The sequence below is a fragment of the Chlamydomonas reinhardtii genome, chromosome 15 (genome assembly GCF_000002595.2).
Source record: "Chlamydomonas reinhardtii strain CC-503 cw92 mt+ chromosome 15, whole genome shotgun sequence".
In the NCBI taxonomy this organism is placed as follows: domain Eukaryota; kingdom Viridiplantae; phylum Chlorophyta; class Chlorophyceae; order Chlamydomonadales; family Chlamydomonadaceae; genus Chlamydomonas; species Chlamydomonas reinhardtii.
In genome coordinates this window covers 126271-143277 of record NC_057018.1, presented here as the reverse complement: position 1 = coordinate 143277, position 17007 = coordinate 126271, and the positions used below count along the sequence as shown (strand labels likewise).

Genomic DNA, 17007 nt, shown 5'->3' with positions numbered 1-17007 from the left:
TGAGAAGCCTCAGTGGTGCAAGTATCCAGGGCCATTAAAGTCACATGCAGTATCCTGGGAGGCGGTGAGGGAGCAGTGGGGCAAGCAAAGTCAATGCTATGAGCGCAAATCTCATCACAGTCAGAGGGGGAGGGGGAGGCGGGGGATTGAAGGGTGAAGCGATAGAGACCGCGTTCAAACGCACGACAGCGGCTTGCGTGATGCACCTCACCGCACCCTCAGCCGTATACAGCACCTCCCCTCCCCTCCATAATCCCCCACACTCGCCCTCACACACTCGCCCTCACCTTCACACACCCCCGCCCCCGCCTCGGCCCTGCAGCTGCTGATGCACCACGACTGGAGCCGCGAGGTGCTGGCCTGCTCACACTTCCGGGAGGTACGAGAGATCCGGGATCCAGCCCCCGGATCAAGTACGGCCGCAGCCACTGGATCCAGATCGCCGTACGGATCCGGCGGACCTTATGGTGGGCCGCATCACGGCGGCCGTGGCAAGGCACAGGGCCCGGCGCGTCGCGGCGCCGCCGCCGCCGCCGCCAATGCTGGGGCCGGCGGCGGCCCGGTTTTAGTTGCCCGCGGGCCGCGGATCCGTACAGGCATTGCGGTTGGGCCGGTAACCGCCGATCCGTCAACCGCCACCGCGCGGCTGAGCTACCGGGGGCGGGTGATGAATCGCTCGGCACGCGTGGCGGCGGCGGCGGCGGACAACCAGGTAGGAGCGAGGGTACCGGGCTGGGGTTTTAGGGGTGGATGGGGGCCGCAGTCCATGCAAGTCGGAGAAAGCCCTGTGCCTCCGCTTGGCTTGTGCATTATTCATCCGCTTCTGCACATGCACTGCTATGAAGTTGAATGCGATCCGAATCAATGATATGACCCCAGCTACTGGAGCCAAACACTCCTGTTCGCTGCCTTTTCCCCCTGCCCTCTGTTCTGCCAGGTGCTGATGTCGGCGGGTGCCTGGCGTCGGGTGGTGGCAACCGCGGGCGTGCACGCCGTGGCGGAGCGGTGGCGGGCGGCAGCGGAGGCGCGGGAGGCGGAGCGGGAGCAGGAGCTGGCGGCAGCTGCTACAGCCGCGGCCGAGGCGGCTACAGCCTCCGGCAGCAGCAACCAGCGGCTGTACCTGCGCCAGGGCACGGGGGACATCTCCATGGCACCGGGGCTGTACGGCACGCCCGGAACAGGCGAGAATCTCGGGATCCAGATCCAACAGATCCAGCATGCCCATGTGGCTGATGCATCGCATCTGGATCCAGCCTTGGCATCTGCCTTTGGATCCGGGATCCTGGGCGGCCCGAGCGGCGCCCAGGTGTCTATGGGAACGCCGTTTGGCACCGCCGCCGCGCTTTCCGCCACCTCTGTCTGCCCCAGCCCCGGTGGTGGCGGCAGTGGTGGCGCAACCACACCCGTACACTCTGCTGCTACCAGGCCGGCGGCGGCAGCGGCGGCGGCAGCGGCTGCTCTGTATGACATTGGCAGCAGTGGTGGCGGTGGCAGTGGCCGCCGTGTGATAAACGGCCCTGCGTCGGCTTCCCTATCAGTGGCGGCGGCGGTTGGGAGTCCGGTGGCGGCAACTGCGGCTGGATCCTTCTCATCCACATCAGCACTGGCGCGCGCTGCCACCCACCACGCTGGAACTCTGGCACCCCTTGGCGCGACTGCCACTGGCGCAACGGGCGTTGGCGCAGCTGCTACAGCCGGTGGCGGCGGTGGTGGCGGCGTGGGCGGCAGTAGCAGTAGTAGCACGGCAAACCAGCTGCATGCAGCGGCTGAGGCGCTGCTGACGTCAGCTGCAGCGGCGGGCGGACTCGACGGTGGTGAGGAAGTTGAAGAGCTCATTGCGGCGGCGGCGGCGGTTGCCTCCAAGCTGCCTGCTCTTCCTGGAACGCCACAGGCGGGCGGGGCCGGCGGCGCCGCCACCGGTTTTGGCGGCATGGCGGGCATGGCTAATCGGCCGCTTGCTAAAACCGCCCCATCACTCATGCCGGTTTTAGTGGGCGTCAGTGTGGGCAACCACACCCTCAAGGGCGTGGCCGAGCCACAGGAGCTCTTCGAGCTACGGGTGGAGCTACTGCCGCCCGCCACTGCTACTGCCACTGCTACTGCCACCGCTACTGCCACTGCCAAGGCTGCTGCTGCTACAGCCAGCCCGGCCGCAGTGTCAGCCGGCGGCAAGACAATGGCCGCTCGTGTCACCACAGCCGTTAACTCCAACCTGTACGACACGTCGGCAGCCCCCACCCCCGGCGGCGCCACGGACACGGGCGCCTCCACGCCCCGTGGCCCGACCTCGGGGCCTGCCAGCCGCTCTCCCTCCTTCCTCCATCCCCGCCCCCAGCCCTCCACCGCCGCCGCCCCCACTGCTACAGCCGCCGCCGGCTCCTCGCCACTCGGCTACAGCCACAGCTACAGCCAGCAGCAGCCGCCACAGCATCACTACCGCCTGAATCCACCGCCGTCGCCACTCGCCTACTCGTATTCTGGCTCCTTCTCCCACGCAGCTGCTACAGGCGTGGCCGCCGCTACAGCCGCCGGCTCCTTCTCCCGCGCAGCCCAGCTGCAGCCTCTCTCCGCCTCTGCTTCGCAGCAGCAGCAGCAGCAGCCCCTGGCGCTGTCGCTGTCACAGTTGCACCGCCCCTCCTCCAGCGCGCTCCAGCCGCTGGTGCCCCCAAGCAGCCGCAGACAAATCGCACCGCTCTCGCCAAGCGGCTTCATCGCAGCCGCCCAGGATGCAGCGGCGGCGGCGCCGCCGCCGCTGCCCGCCTCTCCTTCGGGCTCGGCGTCCGTGGCGGCGATGGCGGCGGCGGCGCTGCAGCTCAGCCGGCTGCAGCACGCCTCCACCACTTCCTACCCCCACCAGCACCCCCACCCCCACCCCCACCATCCCCTGCTGGCCGGGCAAGAGCTCCTCCACATGGGCTCCTCCGGCTTCCGACCCGGCAGCGGCGTGGGTCTGGGGGGAATGATGGGGTCGGGGTTGGGGCTGGGAGGTCCCAGCAGCGGCAATTTCGGGCCGTACGGGCACCTGTACGGGCATGGGCACGGGCTGGGGGGCCCGCCCTCCGCTGGCGCGCTCGTCCTCGGTTCCACGCCCTCCTTCTCAGCCGCCGCCGCCACCGCCGCCAGCCTGGTGCAGTGGCAGAACCCCGCGGCGTCGGCTAGCCAGCTGGGCTCGCCTTCAACACGCGCGCCGCCACGGGCTGGCGGCGGCGGCGGCGGCGGGTGCGGCGGCAGCGGCGCGGCGGCGGATGCCGCCGCCGCGGCGTTGGCGTCTAGCGGCGGGGGTAGTGGCACCGTGGCGAGTGGCGGCGCCTTTGACGCATCGCTGTTTGCTATCCCGGTGGCATCCGGATCCATCCCCATCGCGCCCGCCGCCGCCGCCTTTGCTGCCGTGGCGGCGGCGACGGGCGCCGCCGGCGGTGTTGGCGCCGCAAGCATCGCCGGCGCGGTGCCTGCGGCGGTGAGTAGGCAGGCCACGGGCTGCGGTGACGCCAGCGGCAGCGGCAGCGGCCGCAGCCGTCCCTTCCGGTTGCAGCTGTCGCCGCTGCAGCTGCAGTCAGGCCAGCTGGTGCCGGCGGCGGGGTTGTCGGGCGGTTTGGAAAGCGGCTTGGACGGCTCGGCGGCGGCGGCGCCGGCACCGCTGCCCTCTGCTCGTAGCCCCGCCGCCCTGCGGGCCACCTCGCCACATGAGGCCGCGGTACTTGCGGCGTCGGTTGCGGCCGCAGTTGCAGTCGGTGACGGGGGTGACGGAGGTGACGGGGGTGATGAGGGGGAGGCGCCGCCGCCGCCGCCGCCACGGGCCCTGGCGGGCGACGCGCTGCTTGAGGCGCTGGCGGCGGCGGCGTCAGAGGAGGACGCCCGCGGCCCTGGCGGCGACACCGAGCCAGCCGGTGCCGGCGCCGACACTGGTTCGGTGGAGGCGGAGGCGGAGGCGGAGGCGGAGGCGGAGGCGGAGGCGGAGGCGGAGGCGGAGGCGGAGGCGGAGGCGGAGGTGGAGGTGGAGGTGGAGGTGGAGGTGGAGGCGGAGGCGGAGGCGGAGGCGGAGGCGGAGGTGGAGGTGGAGGTGGAGGTGGAGGTGGAGGCGGAGGCGGAGGCGGAGGCGCGCACACCGGCACCGGCGCAGGCGCAGGCGCAGGGTTGCGAGGACGAAGAAATGGTGGTGGTTGCCTGAGTCGGAGGGAGGCGGAGAGGAAGGAGGGGACAAAGGATCAGACAGCGGGAGCGGGCGTTGACAGTTCGGTGCGCTCTGGGTCGTTTGGGGGGGCACGGAACGAGCGCACGATGTGAGATGCACAGACTGGGCTCTTGCGACCATTACCAATACTGCTGAGGAGTACCGTACCGTCAGGTGGTGAAGCATTGGTTTCCCTCATGGAGTCAAGAAACATGGTTCCTGGGAACGGATGGAGGGGATGGAGAGAAACATGAACTGCTGCTTCGGGAGCCCTTTTGGGCAAATTGGTCGGCCTGGTTTGGGAGCCTTTGGGGCTGAACAAGTTGGCTGAACCATTTGGCGGAACATACAACGCAATTTTGTAGTTTTCCAGCAAAGGGGCGCGCGGATAGAGACAGATTGGGGGTGCACGGTAGGCCACGCCACCGTTTTTTGAGTCTTGGAAGTATGGGCCGCGCACAATGGGCCGCGATGCCGTGTTGTTGAGTCTTTAAGTATTTGCGGCGGCCAGGGGGGGCCATAGGGACGACAGGCGCAGTCCGGACTTGATCCAAAATTGGCGTGCATCCCGGTCAAGATCCCGGTCGGCGCGCGAGAGATTTTGCGAAACCCCACGTTGCTTGGGCGTCATTCATGGGAGGGCGCACAGCACACAGCGCACAGTGTAGCGTCGACCGAATTACTCATGTGGCGCAAAATGCGCCGGGGCCAAAATTAAGAAGGCTTCCGCATTGCAATGTTAGACGCGATACAAGGAGGACTGGTCCAACGGTATGGGGGGCCGTGCCCAGATCTTCAACTTCTTGAATGTGGCTGTGGTGGATTTGCTTTGCGTGGTTCGATTTAAAACTTGGTGCTGGTGACGGGACACAATGCGGGGAAGGCGATGGGGTGGTGAGGGGCGAGGGGGCTACTCGCATGGCTAGGTGTCTGGCTTGGGTGCTGGTTAAATGTGGTTGCGTGCACCATTCCCGGTCAGCTGACATGCGCCATCACCGTTCTGGTATACTCCGCTACCGGGCACATCCTTATCGTCCGGATACGGTGCCAAGCAGCAGGCGATCCCGTATGGCCACTGAGTCCCTTAATTCCCGTTGCGCACCAGGGTGATCAATCCTAGCCGCTGACGGGGACGACCAGGTTCGTGTTATAACACTTGCCGGCAGCTGCTGCGGGGCCTAGGCAGATTGACGCAGACTTACGGGGCACGTCATGCTCCCGTTTGAGAGAGGCGGCGGAGTAAGGGACAGAGGCATGCCAGGCTCGTGGGTTGGGTATGAGTTGATACAGAGTGATAGTCATTCTGCTAGCTTGCGCTGGCGGCAACTCAACCAGCGAGCCAGGTCGCGGTTGAGTGCTATAAACCCCCCGGCAAGGCCCATGCAGCCCGCCATGCAGGGGATGACAAACCATCAGTAACACCGGCACACGGGCACAGGCTTCTAGCGGCACGCCCCGTCACGCCCCGGGGGCCTAGGTAGTTGCGCCGTGCCGCACACACGATATCACCCGACACAGCGAACAGAGACACGAGGATCCGGGACAGGACAAGCAACGGCCAGAGGGTCAGGCGAGTGTGCGGTTGTGCAGGGTTTGTGCGCGGCCCAGGGCTTGAGCGGGCGCGACCCTGAGCGGGTGTAGGAACACTGTGAAGCGCTCGGCAACGATCCTCGACGTTTGCTCCTTCCTTAATTGATTCCTGATATCGCTGGCATTTCGCAGCTCGTGCTACCTGCTGGCCGGGAAAGAATCGCAGGCTGGGATGGCACGTCCACTCGTCCAGTCGTCCACAATGGCTTATGGAGACCGTACGTGAATGCTGAGACACGGAAGGGTGGTCCGACTGCCCAGATTGCCCAGACTGCCCAGATTGATGGGTAGCCACGAGGGGCCTGCTGGCGCAGCTCACGAGCACGTGCGAGTACGTACGTACAGACCTGAGCCCCGGGCCCGCTTCGCCCCTGCGCTCGCCTGCTAGGCGCCCCTAGGCCCCCCCCCTTTGTCCAGCTGCCCACCGCCCACGCCGCTCCGCCTTCCGCGTGTTTTGTTCGACAGGTCAAACGGGCAGGACGGAAGGTGGAACCACCGCCCGGCGTCCACACGGAAGGAACTCCCGCCCCAGGCATACCGTCTTCAGCCACCATGTGACCATGTTACACAGTGTGCAGCTTATTCTCCGCCTCCCTTCCTCCTGCATTGTTAAGCTTGCAATGCAAAGTCTTCCTATTAGGAAAGAGGATCACGTCACGTCAACACGTCCTAGCGGGCTTAGCCCCACGCCCGTGCCCACGCCCTAGCAGGGGAGCCAGTGCCGGTATCTTGTAGATGGCTCTAGGCCCCCGGCGTCTACACAGCGTAGATGACCCCTCCCGCGCCATCTACGCCCAGAAAAGTTTCCCTAACATCTACGCTCCCTGTCTAAGATACCGCCAAATCCGCCCAAAGCGTCTACACTCCGTAGATGCGCGGCCCCAACCCCCAAAATGTCTCCGCCTTCGGCGGATTTGGGGCAAATTTCTACAGCGTACTGAGGGGAGCACTGAGGGGAGCCCTGCGCCCCAGCCCGCCGCCCAAAACTCAACACGCCTGGCCCACCTACCCGAGGCCCACCCCAGTCCCCTCCTGCACTAAGGCTCTCACATGGTGCTTGGCTGTGCCCGTGTGAGGCGGGCGTTTCGATAATTGATGTCGGTCGCGCAAAACCCAGTCGACTAGAGTCGACAGTACAACCAAGTACAACTCCAGCGTGGCCGTGGCTCCCCAGCAGCTCGTCCGTCCGCGCATGCGTAAAACCGCGATGGCGCGCATCCATTCCCAGCACCTGATATGTTTTGCGCTGGCGCCAGGAGATGAGGAAACGTTTAGGCGATGATGATGGTGGCACGCCGCAACGCGATGAGTCGATGACTGACCTGCGCGCCCTTTTTTTAAGCGAGCTCTGTAGTTCTGCCCAAGGCGAAGAGTGTTGAGCGCGGGTGACTCCATGCTTTTGTTTACAACTAGGTGCTGTGGCACTCCTTGAGATAGTCTCGACTCGTTTCAATGATGACTTGCCAGAACCACACGCCAAGCGCGACACGTAGCAAGCATCTGAGTATCATGCATGGCTGCAGTAGCAACACAACGGCACGAGTTATCGACGGGGTCTGCGCACGCGACCATGACTTTATCCCGGTATAAGCGGCCATCCCCTCGCTGAAAGAGTGCTGGACAAGGTTAAGATGCCTTGTTTTGGCTGCTTTAAGTCCACGCATGCTGGACTCAGCGCTGGCGCTGGGCATAACCAGCAGCGCGCCAGTACCCAGGTTGATGAGGCAACAGCGAAGAAGAAATTTGCTTCGAGCAGCATTCCAAGCTTGCTAAGCAAGGCCACTACTGGCGCGCAAGAGAGCAGGGCGGCATCGGGAGTGGGCGAAACGGCGAACAGCTCCTCGCCGTTCAGCACTGCGCAACAGCTTGGTGACTCGGAGCATGGCGCAGCTTTCTCTGGAGCCGACGCCCAGTCTCCCAGCCATGCGGCGACTGCGGCCGGTCCCGATGGCCAGCACGCGACATCGGTGGCCTTGCTGCCCCGGGGCGGCACCACCATGGCGACCGCCGGCGCCTATTCCGCCTCAGCTGCCACCACCTCCCACTCGCAACCCTACACCCAGGGCACCAGCCAGCTGGCAGCGGCCTCCACCGGGGCCGGCTCCACAGCGACCACAACCATGCAGCTGCGAGCCGGCCACTCCACCGCCGGCACCACAGCCACCACCGCCCCCAGCCGCCTCGGCAGCAGCCCGTTCAACGCCGCCCAAGTGGTCTACGCATTCAAGCCTCCTCAGGGGGCAGCAGGCTCCGCGGCCCCGGCGCAGCCCCCCTCCCCCTCCCCCGGCCCCCCGCCGGCATCTGCCTCCATGATCTCTATCTCCGCCTCGGGCATCCCTCCCCACCTCCTCAACAGCGCCGGCACAGTCCTGGGGCTCGGCACTGGCTCGCAAGCCCCCGAGGTGACGGCTCGGCTGCCGCTCTCCCCCGCCGGCGGCGGGGGCTCCAATGCGCCGCCACCGGTGCCGCCCGGCGTGCTGCTTGCCTCGGAAGCCTCCACGGTACGACTCATGGAGTACCTCGGCGGCACAGGAGGAGATGGCCTTGGCGGCGGCGGCGGCGGTGGCGGCGGCGGCTCCGCCGCTGACGCCACCGTCGGCCTGCTGACCACCACACATGCCAGCAGCATCTCCGTGCGACCCTCCATCGGCGTGGCCTCGGTGGTGGGCGGCGGCGGCGGCGGCGGCGGCGGCGGCGGCGGACTGGCAGCAGCAGCGCCCTTTGTGCCGCCTGCGGCGGGTGCGGGGGCTGTTGCAGCGGCCCGGTCAAGGCTGGGCGTGGGAGGAGGCGGAGGCGGGTTCTCGCTGTTTGGCGCGTTGAAGCAGTTTACCGAGGTGAGGGTCTTGGGGTGGGTGTGGGGGGAGGGGGGTTGCAAGGATGTTTGGAATAGCGGTACAGGATGCACTGAAGACTGCAGACGAAGTCGTTACCACATGAACGGCCGTCCGGGCGGCCGCGCTCCAGCTCGTTGTCCCTCCGTGAAGCTGACAGTACCCAGTTTAACTAATAAAAACGTGGGCGCATGTGGCGCGTAAAGCTGGAGACACTCGGTACCGCAAATGAAACTGTGGGGGTGGGGGGGGTGGCTGGGGTGGGGTGAGGGCTGACAGGAGGGTAGAGCGGGTGAGCTACTGCGGGGCGGGGGGCTGGGGCTCGGGCTGGAAGGGTGGGCTTGGGCTTGGGCTGGGGCCAGAAGGCAGGGTTCTGGGGTCTGGGGGTTTGAGGGCCAATGGGGATGAAGGGGTGGGTGGTTTGGGGGTACGGGTCACGGGGAGATGTTGCCGCGCCACCGCCACAGGGCCTCACGCCGCAGTCCCCACCGCGCGCCGCGAGCTCCCCGCACACGCCCCCCCCCGTCATGCTTATGCATGAATGTAACCCTCCCCAGTCGCGCCCCGCCCCTGCCCCGACCGCTCACACCCGCCCCTCCCTCCCTCTCCTCGCCTCAGGGCCTGTCCCCCGACGGCGCCGGCGGCGGCGCCGCCCGGCGGCCCAGCCTGGGGCCCGGCGGCGCCGCGGTGCCGCCGGCCCTGGCGGCGGCGGGCAGCAGCAACGCCTCGGAGGTGTTTGGCGGCTTTGGCCTGGCGGCGGCAGGCTCCAGCGCGGGGCGGGAGCCGCCCACCGCCACCCTGCACCGCGTGCCACAGCCCCACCACGGCCACCTCCACGGCCGCAGCAACCTGCGCCGGCAGGGCAACAGCGGCGGCAGCGATGCCGCAGGGCCGGCGGGCGGCGGCGGTGGCGGCGGCGGCGCGGCGGCGGCGCGGCGTAGTGGTGCCGGTGGTGCTGATGGCGGCGGCGGCGGCGGCGCTGTGGCGTGGCCGCCGACGCTGCAGCTGCAGCTGATGACGAGTGGCGGCGGCGAGGGCGCGTACGGCAGTGAGACGGCGCTGGCGGCGGCGGCGGGTCTGGTCATTGGCGGCCAGACCACCAACTCCAGCGGCGTCAACGCCATTGCGGTGGCGGCGGCGGCGGCGGCGGCGGCGGCGGGCGCTGGCGGCGCGGGTGCCGGGCACGTGCGTGGCGGGCGGGCCGGGGCGGCGGCGGGCGGGCTTGCGAGATTGCCGTCGGCGGCTCTGACGGATGTGGGGGTGGAGAGCCTGGGCAGCAGCGGCTCGCTGGCGCAACACGCGGGAGCTGTGGCGGCGGCGGCTGGTGGCGGTGGCGGCGGCGGCGGCGGTGGCGGCGGCGGTGGCGGAGGCGGCGGTCGGGCCGCCTCTGCGTCGGCGGGCCGGGCGGCGGGCGCGGCGGCGGCGCTGCGCATCGGGGCGGCTGGTGGCGGCGGCGGCGGCGGCGGCACTGGTGCCGGGTACGGCTTCCAGTCGGAGGCGATGTCGTTTGATGGGATGGCTACCTTGTTCAGCGGCGCCTCGGCCCTCTTCACGCTTGAGGGAGCCGCCGGCTACGCCGGCGGCGGCGGCGCCGGCAGTGACACTGACACCGCAAGCAACGCTGGCGGCGGTTACGGCGTATACGGAAGTTACGGCGGCGGCGGCGCCGGGCTCAGCGGGACAGGCTTTCTGCTGTCTGGCGGCGGCTTGGCGGCCGGCGGCGGTGGCGCCGGCGGCCGGCAACACCAGGGCCAGGGCCACGCCCGGGCTGGCGGCGGCGGCGGCGGCGGGCGGCGGCGCGGCGGCGCTGAGCGGCGGGAGTTTGCGGCGGCGGCGCGGCAGCTGGGCGCGGTGCTGGGCGACGTCCAGATTGTGGCGGTGCTGGGCGCGGGTGCGCATGGCAAGGTGTACAAGGTGAGGGGGTGGTGGTGGGGCTATACGGGTGTAGCCATCATTGGAGGACGGGGGAGGGAGGAAAGGAAGGAGGCTGGGGGTTTCCGGGGGGGGGGGGTTGTAAAACCCAGCCCAAACTAAACCAAAACCAACGGAAACGAGTGGAGCATAGGCAGAGGCGTTAGTTGCAAGCGATAATACTTATGGGATGGGGGCCGAGGCGTCGTGAAGCAGCAGCGCGAGCGGCGCCGGCGACAAGTAGTCGCCGCCCGGGCTCGGTGGCGCGCGGTGGGGATGGGGGGCGAGAGTTGGGGGGCGTGGGGTGAGGTGGGACAGGGCTGCAGGAGGCGGGGTACAGCTGGGCTGTGTGCTCCGTGTCTCAGGCCGGGGCTAGGGGTTGAGCAGGTGGCTGTGGCTGTGGCTGTGGTGGTGCTTTGTGAATGGCTGGATGGGCATGCACGATGGGCATGGGAGCTACTGGTCGGATGCGTGGGATCAGCAGATTCGTGCCGTACCGTCTGGTTACCGTTACTGTTGCCGTAACTTGTAACTGTGCGGCTCCAACCTCCGCACACCGCAGGGCGTCCTGGGCGACCGCTTTGTGGCGGTCAAGGTGATCCACCACGAAACAGAGGTGGTCATCGGCGGCGGCCGCGGCGGCGGCGGCGGCAGCATGACTAATGCGTTGGGGCTGGGGCCGCTGGGGATCAGTAACATGAGTCATGGCGGCGGCGGCAGCGGTGGACACACAGGGCTGCTTTCGCCGTCTTTAAGCCTGACGAGCGGGCAGGGCGCCTACCCCGGCGGCGGCGGCGGTTATGGTGGCGGTTATGGTGGCGGTTACGGCGGCAGTGGAAGTGTGTACGGCGGCGGCGGAAGTGTGTACGGCGGGGCTGGCGGCGGGTTGCGCCCTGTGGTCGACAGCAGCAGCCAGCTTATCGGCAACAGCGGCGGCGGCCTGGCAGGCCTGCTGACCGCCGCCGTCAACATCAGCGGCGGCGCCCCAGGCAGTAGTTTGACCGACGAGCCGCCGCCGCCGCCGCCGCCGCCGGCAGCAGCTGGCGCGCCATTGTTGCCGCTGCCTGGGCATGACGGCGGCGGCGGCGGCGCCGCCGCCGCCGCTGGCGGCGCGGCGCTGACGCCGGCGGCGGCGGCGGCCTTGGATGGCGTGGTTTCCGCTGGGCACGCCGCCGCCGCCGCCGCCGGCCACCACCAGCAGCTTCAGCACCACCCCACCGCCGCCAGCGCAATGGCTAGCGGCGCCACCGCCGGCGGCGGCGCCCACACGCCCATGATCGCCAGCGGCGCCAGCGGGTACGGCACGCCCATGCTCGGCCCCACGGCGCCGGCGACGTTCTCAGGGCCTGCAGGCGGCGGCGGCGGCGGCGGCGGCGGCGGCGGCGGCGTCAGCAGCCCCCCGCCGCCGCCGGCAGGCGCCGCGCGGGCGGCGCTGGTGGCGGCGGCGGCGGCAGTGGCCGTGGCGGCGGAGGCGGTGGACGCCGTTACTGGCGATGACGACAGCGCCACGGCCGCCGTTGCGGCCGCCGCCACTGCCGCGATGCCAGAGCCCGCGTCGGTCTCCCCGGCCGCGGCCCCGCAGTACCCACTGCACTACCAGCGCGCCGGCTCCTCCAACCTGCACCCGCTCTTCATTCCCGGAGGAGAAGGGGCGGATCCCGCAGAAGCAGGAGCAGCGCCGGTGCCAGCCGGCGGCGGAGCCGCCGGTGACGGCGCAGCCGCAGGCGGCGGCGGAGCCGCCGCCGCCGCCGGAGGCGGCGGCGCCGGAGGCGCCGGAGGCGGCGCAGCCGCCACCACCACCTCCGGCGGCATGTGGAACGGGCTGCCTACGCTGACGCTGCCGGGTCTGCCTGCGCCGGTGGTGATGCCGCACAAGCACATGCTGGAGGGGCTCATCTCTGCCTCCGCCGCGCACCCCAACATCGTGGAGACCTACCGCATCGTCACGCAGCTGCTCTCGGCGCCCGGCCTGCCCGCCTTCGTCGTGACCCGTGGGGCGCCGGCGGCGGGCGCCGGCGGCGAGGCCGCCGCCGCGGCGGCCGCGGCCGCGGCGGCGGCGGCGGTGGTGGCTGGTGCGAGCGGCGGCGGCAGCGAGGAGGCGGCGGACCCGGTGCCGCTGTGGGAGACCACGACGATCTCCGCGGCGGCGCTGCTGGGCTTGGCTGGCGGCAGCAGCTCTGGCAGCGCCGCTGCCGCTGGAGGCGGGGTCGCGGCGCCGGCGTCAGGGCAGCCGCCGCCGCCGCCGCAGCAGCAGCAGCACCTGCAGCACCCGCAGCACCAGCACCCGCAACAGCCGCTATCTGCGCTACCGCCGGGCCTGCGCGTCAGCTTGACGGGGCGGCGGCCGCGGCTGCAGCGCGCCAGTAGCCTGGGGCCGCACCGACACGACTGGGAGGGGGGCAACAGCCCGACTGGCGGCGGCGGAGGCGGAGGAGGAGGCGGAGGAGGCGGAGGCGGGTACGCTCTTGTGGGCGGCGGCGGCGGCGGCGGCAGTGGCAGCGGCATGTCTGGCGGCGTGCCAGCCGCCAGTGTTGTTGATGCGGTGCACGGCGGTGGTGGTTTGCCTGGGGGCGGCGGCGGCGGCGGCGGCGGCGGCGGCGGCGCAGACGCCGCCATTGGCGCCGGGCCTGGTCCCGGCGTCGGCCGCCTGCCTGCCCTGTCGGCGGGCCAGCACCCGCTGTCGCTGACGGCGCTGGGGCCGCTGCTGATGCAAGCCCCGGCGGCGGCGGCGGCGGTGGCGGCGGCGGCGGCGGGGCCGGCCCCCGTCAGTCCGCTGCGGGGGCCCCGCCGGATGGAGGTCTACGCAGCCGGCCCCTCCGCGGCGGCGGCGGCGGCCGCGGCGGCGGCGGTGCAGCTGACGGCGGCGGCGCTGGGCAGCGCCACAGCCGACCGCAGCGGCGGCTCCAGCGGCCCCATGTGGCAGTCCGCGCTGAGCGGCTCTGCTTACACACGCCGGAGCACGGACGTCGCCAGCGTGCGGCCCGCGGCATTGCTGTCAGGGCCCGCTCCGCCGCGCCCGCAGGTTGTGGTGGCGGCGGCGCCGGCGCCGCTGTCGGCGTCAGCGGCACAGGCGGAGGGGGCGCCGCCGGCGCAGGGCGAAGCGGCGGGCGCGCCGCGGCGGCGTCCGCGTCAGGCGGCGCGTCAGGCCTATCTCCAAGCGGCCGAGCCGCGTGTGCTCGAGTACCTGTCATCGCTGCCGCCTCCGCCTGGGGCAACAGCAGCTGCGGCCGCCGCAGATGAGCTGCCCGCTGTCGCCGCCGCCGCCGCCGCCGCCGCCGCCGCCGCAGATGAGGATGAGCTGCAGGGAGCGGCTGAGCTGGCGGCGCGATGGAATGGCGATGCTGCCGTTGCCGCCGCCGCTGGCGCGGGGCAGCCCTTTCCTGGGGAGGAAACCGTTGCCGCGGCCACCAGCGCTGCTGCTGCTGCCAGTGGTGGCGACGCATCCGGGATTGCTAACGCCAGTGCTGATGTCAATGCGGCTGCCCATGCGGGTGCGAATGCGGATGCCGTGACTGACTCATTCTTCGTACGGCCAGAGGAGGACCTATTACTAACGAGCACGTCAGCTGGCGGGTGCGTCGCTGCGGCCGCCGCCGCTGCCGTTGCTGCTAGTGCTTCTGCCGATGGTGGCGGCGGCGGCGGCGGCGGCGGCGGCTTGCAGCCGCCCCGACACGGATCTGCTACAGCCACCCACAGCACGTTCGGGCTTGGCAGTAGCAATGATGGCGAGGCGGGGCACGGCAGTGTTAGTCTGATCAACACAGCCGCAGCGGCGCTGGGTGGCGGTGGTGGCAGCAACGCCGGTCATGGCGGCGCGGCGGCGGTGGCGCCGCCGGCGGCCAGCTCATTGGCCCTGTCATTTGGTGAGATGGGGCGCGGGCTGTCGGCGGCGGTGGCCGCTAGAGTGGCGGCGGCGGCGGCGGCGGCGGCGTTGGAAGGGCGTGAGGCCCTGGATGTCGGTCTGCAGGACGATGCCAATGCCCCTGCCAATGCCGCTGCGACCCTCACCGCTGCCACAGCGGCAGCCGTCGTCAGCACCCCCGTTGCAACGGAGCTGCGTGCCGGGACAGGAGGCAAAGTTAGCGGCGACAGCGCTGCGCCGCCACCACTGCGCCGGCCGCCAGCAAAGGACGAGGCTAGCGGCGAGACAGACGGGATCCAGAACCCGGATTCAGCAGAGCTTATTTTGGATTTGCTGGGTGCGCAGGCGGCCGCGCAGCGCAGCCTGAGCTTCCGTGCTAGGCACCCGCAGCACGCGCAGCACCCGCAGCAGCAGCAGCACCCGCAGCAGCAGCAGGGGGCGTCAGTGGCCGCGTCCGCAACAGCTGTGGCGGCGGCGGTGGCGGACAGCGAAGACGCGGCGGCGGGCCTGGCGGCAGTGCTGGCGCCGCCGACAATGGCAGCAGCCGTCTGCAGCCCTGGCGGCGCCGCCAGTAGCACAAGTCACAGCCACAGCCACAGTCACAGCACGGGTGTGGGCGCGCACAGCACGGCCGGGGCCAGCACGGAGCCTAGTCTGGCACTGCCTGCCCCGCTACAGCCGCTGCCACCGATGCCACCGATGCCACCGATGCCGGCCGCAAGTGGCGGCGCTGGCGGCGGTGCTGGTATTACTGGTGGCGGCAGCGGCAGCGGCGGCGGCGGCGGCCATAACCCGGCTGCCAGTTGGCAGCTGCCCACCATTGATGAGCTAAAACCGGGGGTTGACGGTGGCGACCTAGCCGCCAGTGGCGGCAGAGGCGGCGGCGGCGGCGGCGGCGGCCCAGTGGCGGGCTCCACGTCACCCAGCCCGTTGACACGAAGCAGTACGGCAGGCAGCGCACGTGGCTCGTCCCAACTGAATCGTACGGGCTCAGGTCATTCTGCTAATGACGCCGCCGCCATTGCCGCCAACGGAATGTTCCTGGGTACGGGCACGGGTACGGCACTGTCGGCGATCCGGTCGGATCGCGACCGCCCGTCTAACAGCAGCGGCAGCCAGAATGTACGAGTGCTGCTCGGGAGCGCCGGCGGCATTTTGAATACCGGTGGTGGCGGCGGTTACGTAATGGTTGGCGGGCAGTTGATGCCGAGCGATCTGCAGTACGACAAGCTGTCGTGGAGTAACGCCACTGGCACCTCGGCCTCAACCAACCTCTTACTGAACAGCGGCTTCACGGCACTGCTGACGTCGCTAACCACCGCCGGCGGCTCCAATCAGGGCGGTGGCGGCGGCGGCGGCGGCGGAAGGCGGGATAGCGCGCAGGGCCAGGGCTTGGGTAACGCACGGGTGAGTCCGGGTGTGCCTTGCGGCTGTGAAGGGTCTTTGGCAGATGCGAACATGTCTCCTGTTATGCTGCAGCAGAAGGTCTGGGTTTAGGTTTGTTTCAGGAGATACGTGCGTCTGTTTGCCCGCACTCACGCTGCCCCCCATGGGCAACAACGCGCCTGCTATGCTACGGTCCGTTGCTACGTCTTCACTTTCTTAAATAAACATGAATGTAACCCTCCCCCCCTCCCTTCCCGTATCCTACGCCCCACAGCGCACCACCAACACATACGCAAGCAGCAACGCCGACCCCTCCCTCTCCACCATCCCCAACCACACCGGCGGCAGCCGCCAAGGCGCCGCCACCGCCGCCCCCGCCTCCGCCGCCAGCCCGCCGCCAGCCCACCAAATGACTCGCGGCAAGTCCTCAATAGGCCCCCTGGCGCAAGGTGGCGGCGGCGCCGACGTAGCGCCGTACGGCGGCGCGTACGGCGGCGGCGGCGTTTCGAATCTGGGTATGGATCCGCCCGACATGCGTGCCGTACTTGCCGGCAAGATGAGCCGCTCTTTCACAGACGCCCGCTCCTCCCGGTCGAGGCGTAGCCTGCTCGCCAGCGCCACCGCCGCCGCGGCAGCCGCATCGGCGGCGGCGGCCGCCGCCTCGGCAGCTGGTGGCGGCGGCGGCGGTGGCGGCGCCCCGGGCTCGCCTTGGTCACGGAGCACAGCGGCTGCCGCCGGCAGGCCCGGTGGCGGCGGCGGCGGCGCCGCCAACACGACCATAGGCGGCGGGAGCACGAGCACCACTTTTGGCGGCGGTGGCGGCGGCGGCGGCGGCGGGCACCAGCACTCTCACCACCACCACCCTCACCACCACCACCACCCTCACCAGCAGCAGCTGGTTATCCGGGAGAAGTGGCAGGTGCTGATTGTACAGGAGCTGTGCATCCGCGGCTGTCTCAAGGACGCCATCACAGGCGGCGTCTTCCACGCCACAAACACAGCGGCAGGCACGCAGGTGGGTTGTGAGGCTGATTTGGGTGTGAGTTGGGTTGGGTTGTTTTGTGTTGGGGTGGGGTGGGGTGGGGTTGGTTGGGGTGGGGTGGGTTGGTGAGGTGGAATTGGGTTGGGTTGGGTTGGGTTTTGCGGGGATGGGGCACAAGAGGAAAGGGTGGCTGGCACCGTGTGTAGGGTGGTCGCTATGGCCTCGTACAGAAGGGGCACCGCGAAGGGGCCACCACATGCGTCGACCCCACATG

The 17007-nt window shown here is 69.7% G+C and overlaps 2 protein-coding genes across 2 annotated transcripts in view; both read left to right on the top strand.

The window, feature by feature from the left end:
* Positions 1-5868, top strand: part of CHLRE_15g635000v5 (uncharacterized protein) — a 19006-nt gene extending 13138 nt beyond the window's left edge. Inside the window, exons 14-16 of the mRNA XM_043070502.1 lie at positions 51-64; positions 323-712; positions 938-5868. Coding sequence (XP_042916360.1) covers positions 51-64; positions 323-712; positions 938-4168 — 3635 coding nt within the window. The 3' untranslated portion in view covers positions 4169-5868. The remainder of the gene's footprint in view (positions 1-50; positions 65-322; positions 713-937) is intronic.
* Positions 5869-7102: 1234 nt separating this feature from the next.
* CHLRE_15g634950v5 (uncharacterized protein) overlaps positions 7103-17007 on the top strand; it is a 15356-nt gene continuing 5451 nt past the window's right edge. Inside the window, exons 1-4 of the mRNA XM_043070501.1 lie at positions 7103-8595; positions 9211-10506; positions 11066-15772; positions 16026-16758. Coding sequence (XP_042916359.1) covers positions 7393-8595; positions 9211-10506; positions 11066-15772; positions 16026-16758 — 7939 coding nt within the window. The 5' untranslated portion in view covers positions 7103-7392. The remainder of the gene's footprint in view (positions 8596-9210; positions 10507-11065; positions 15773-16025; positions 16759-17007) is intronic.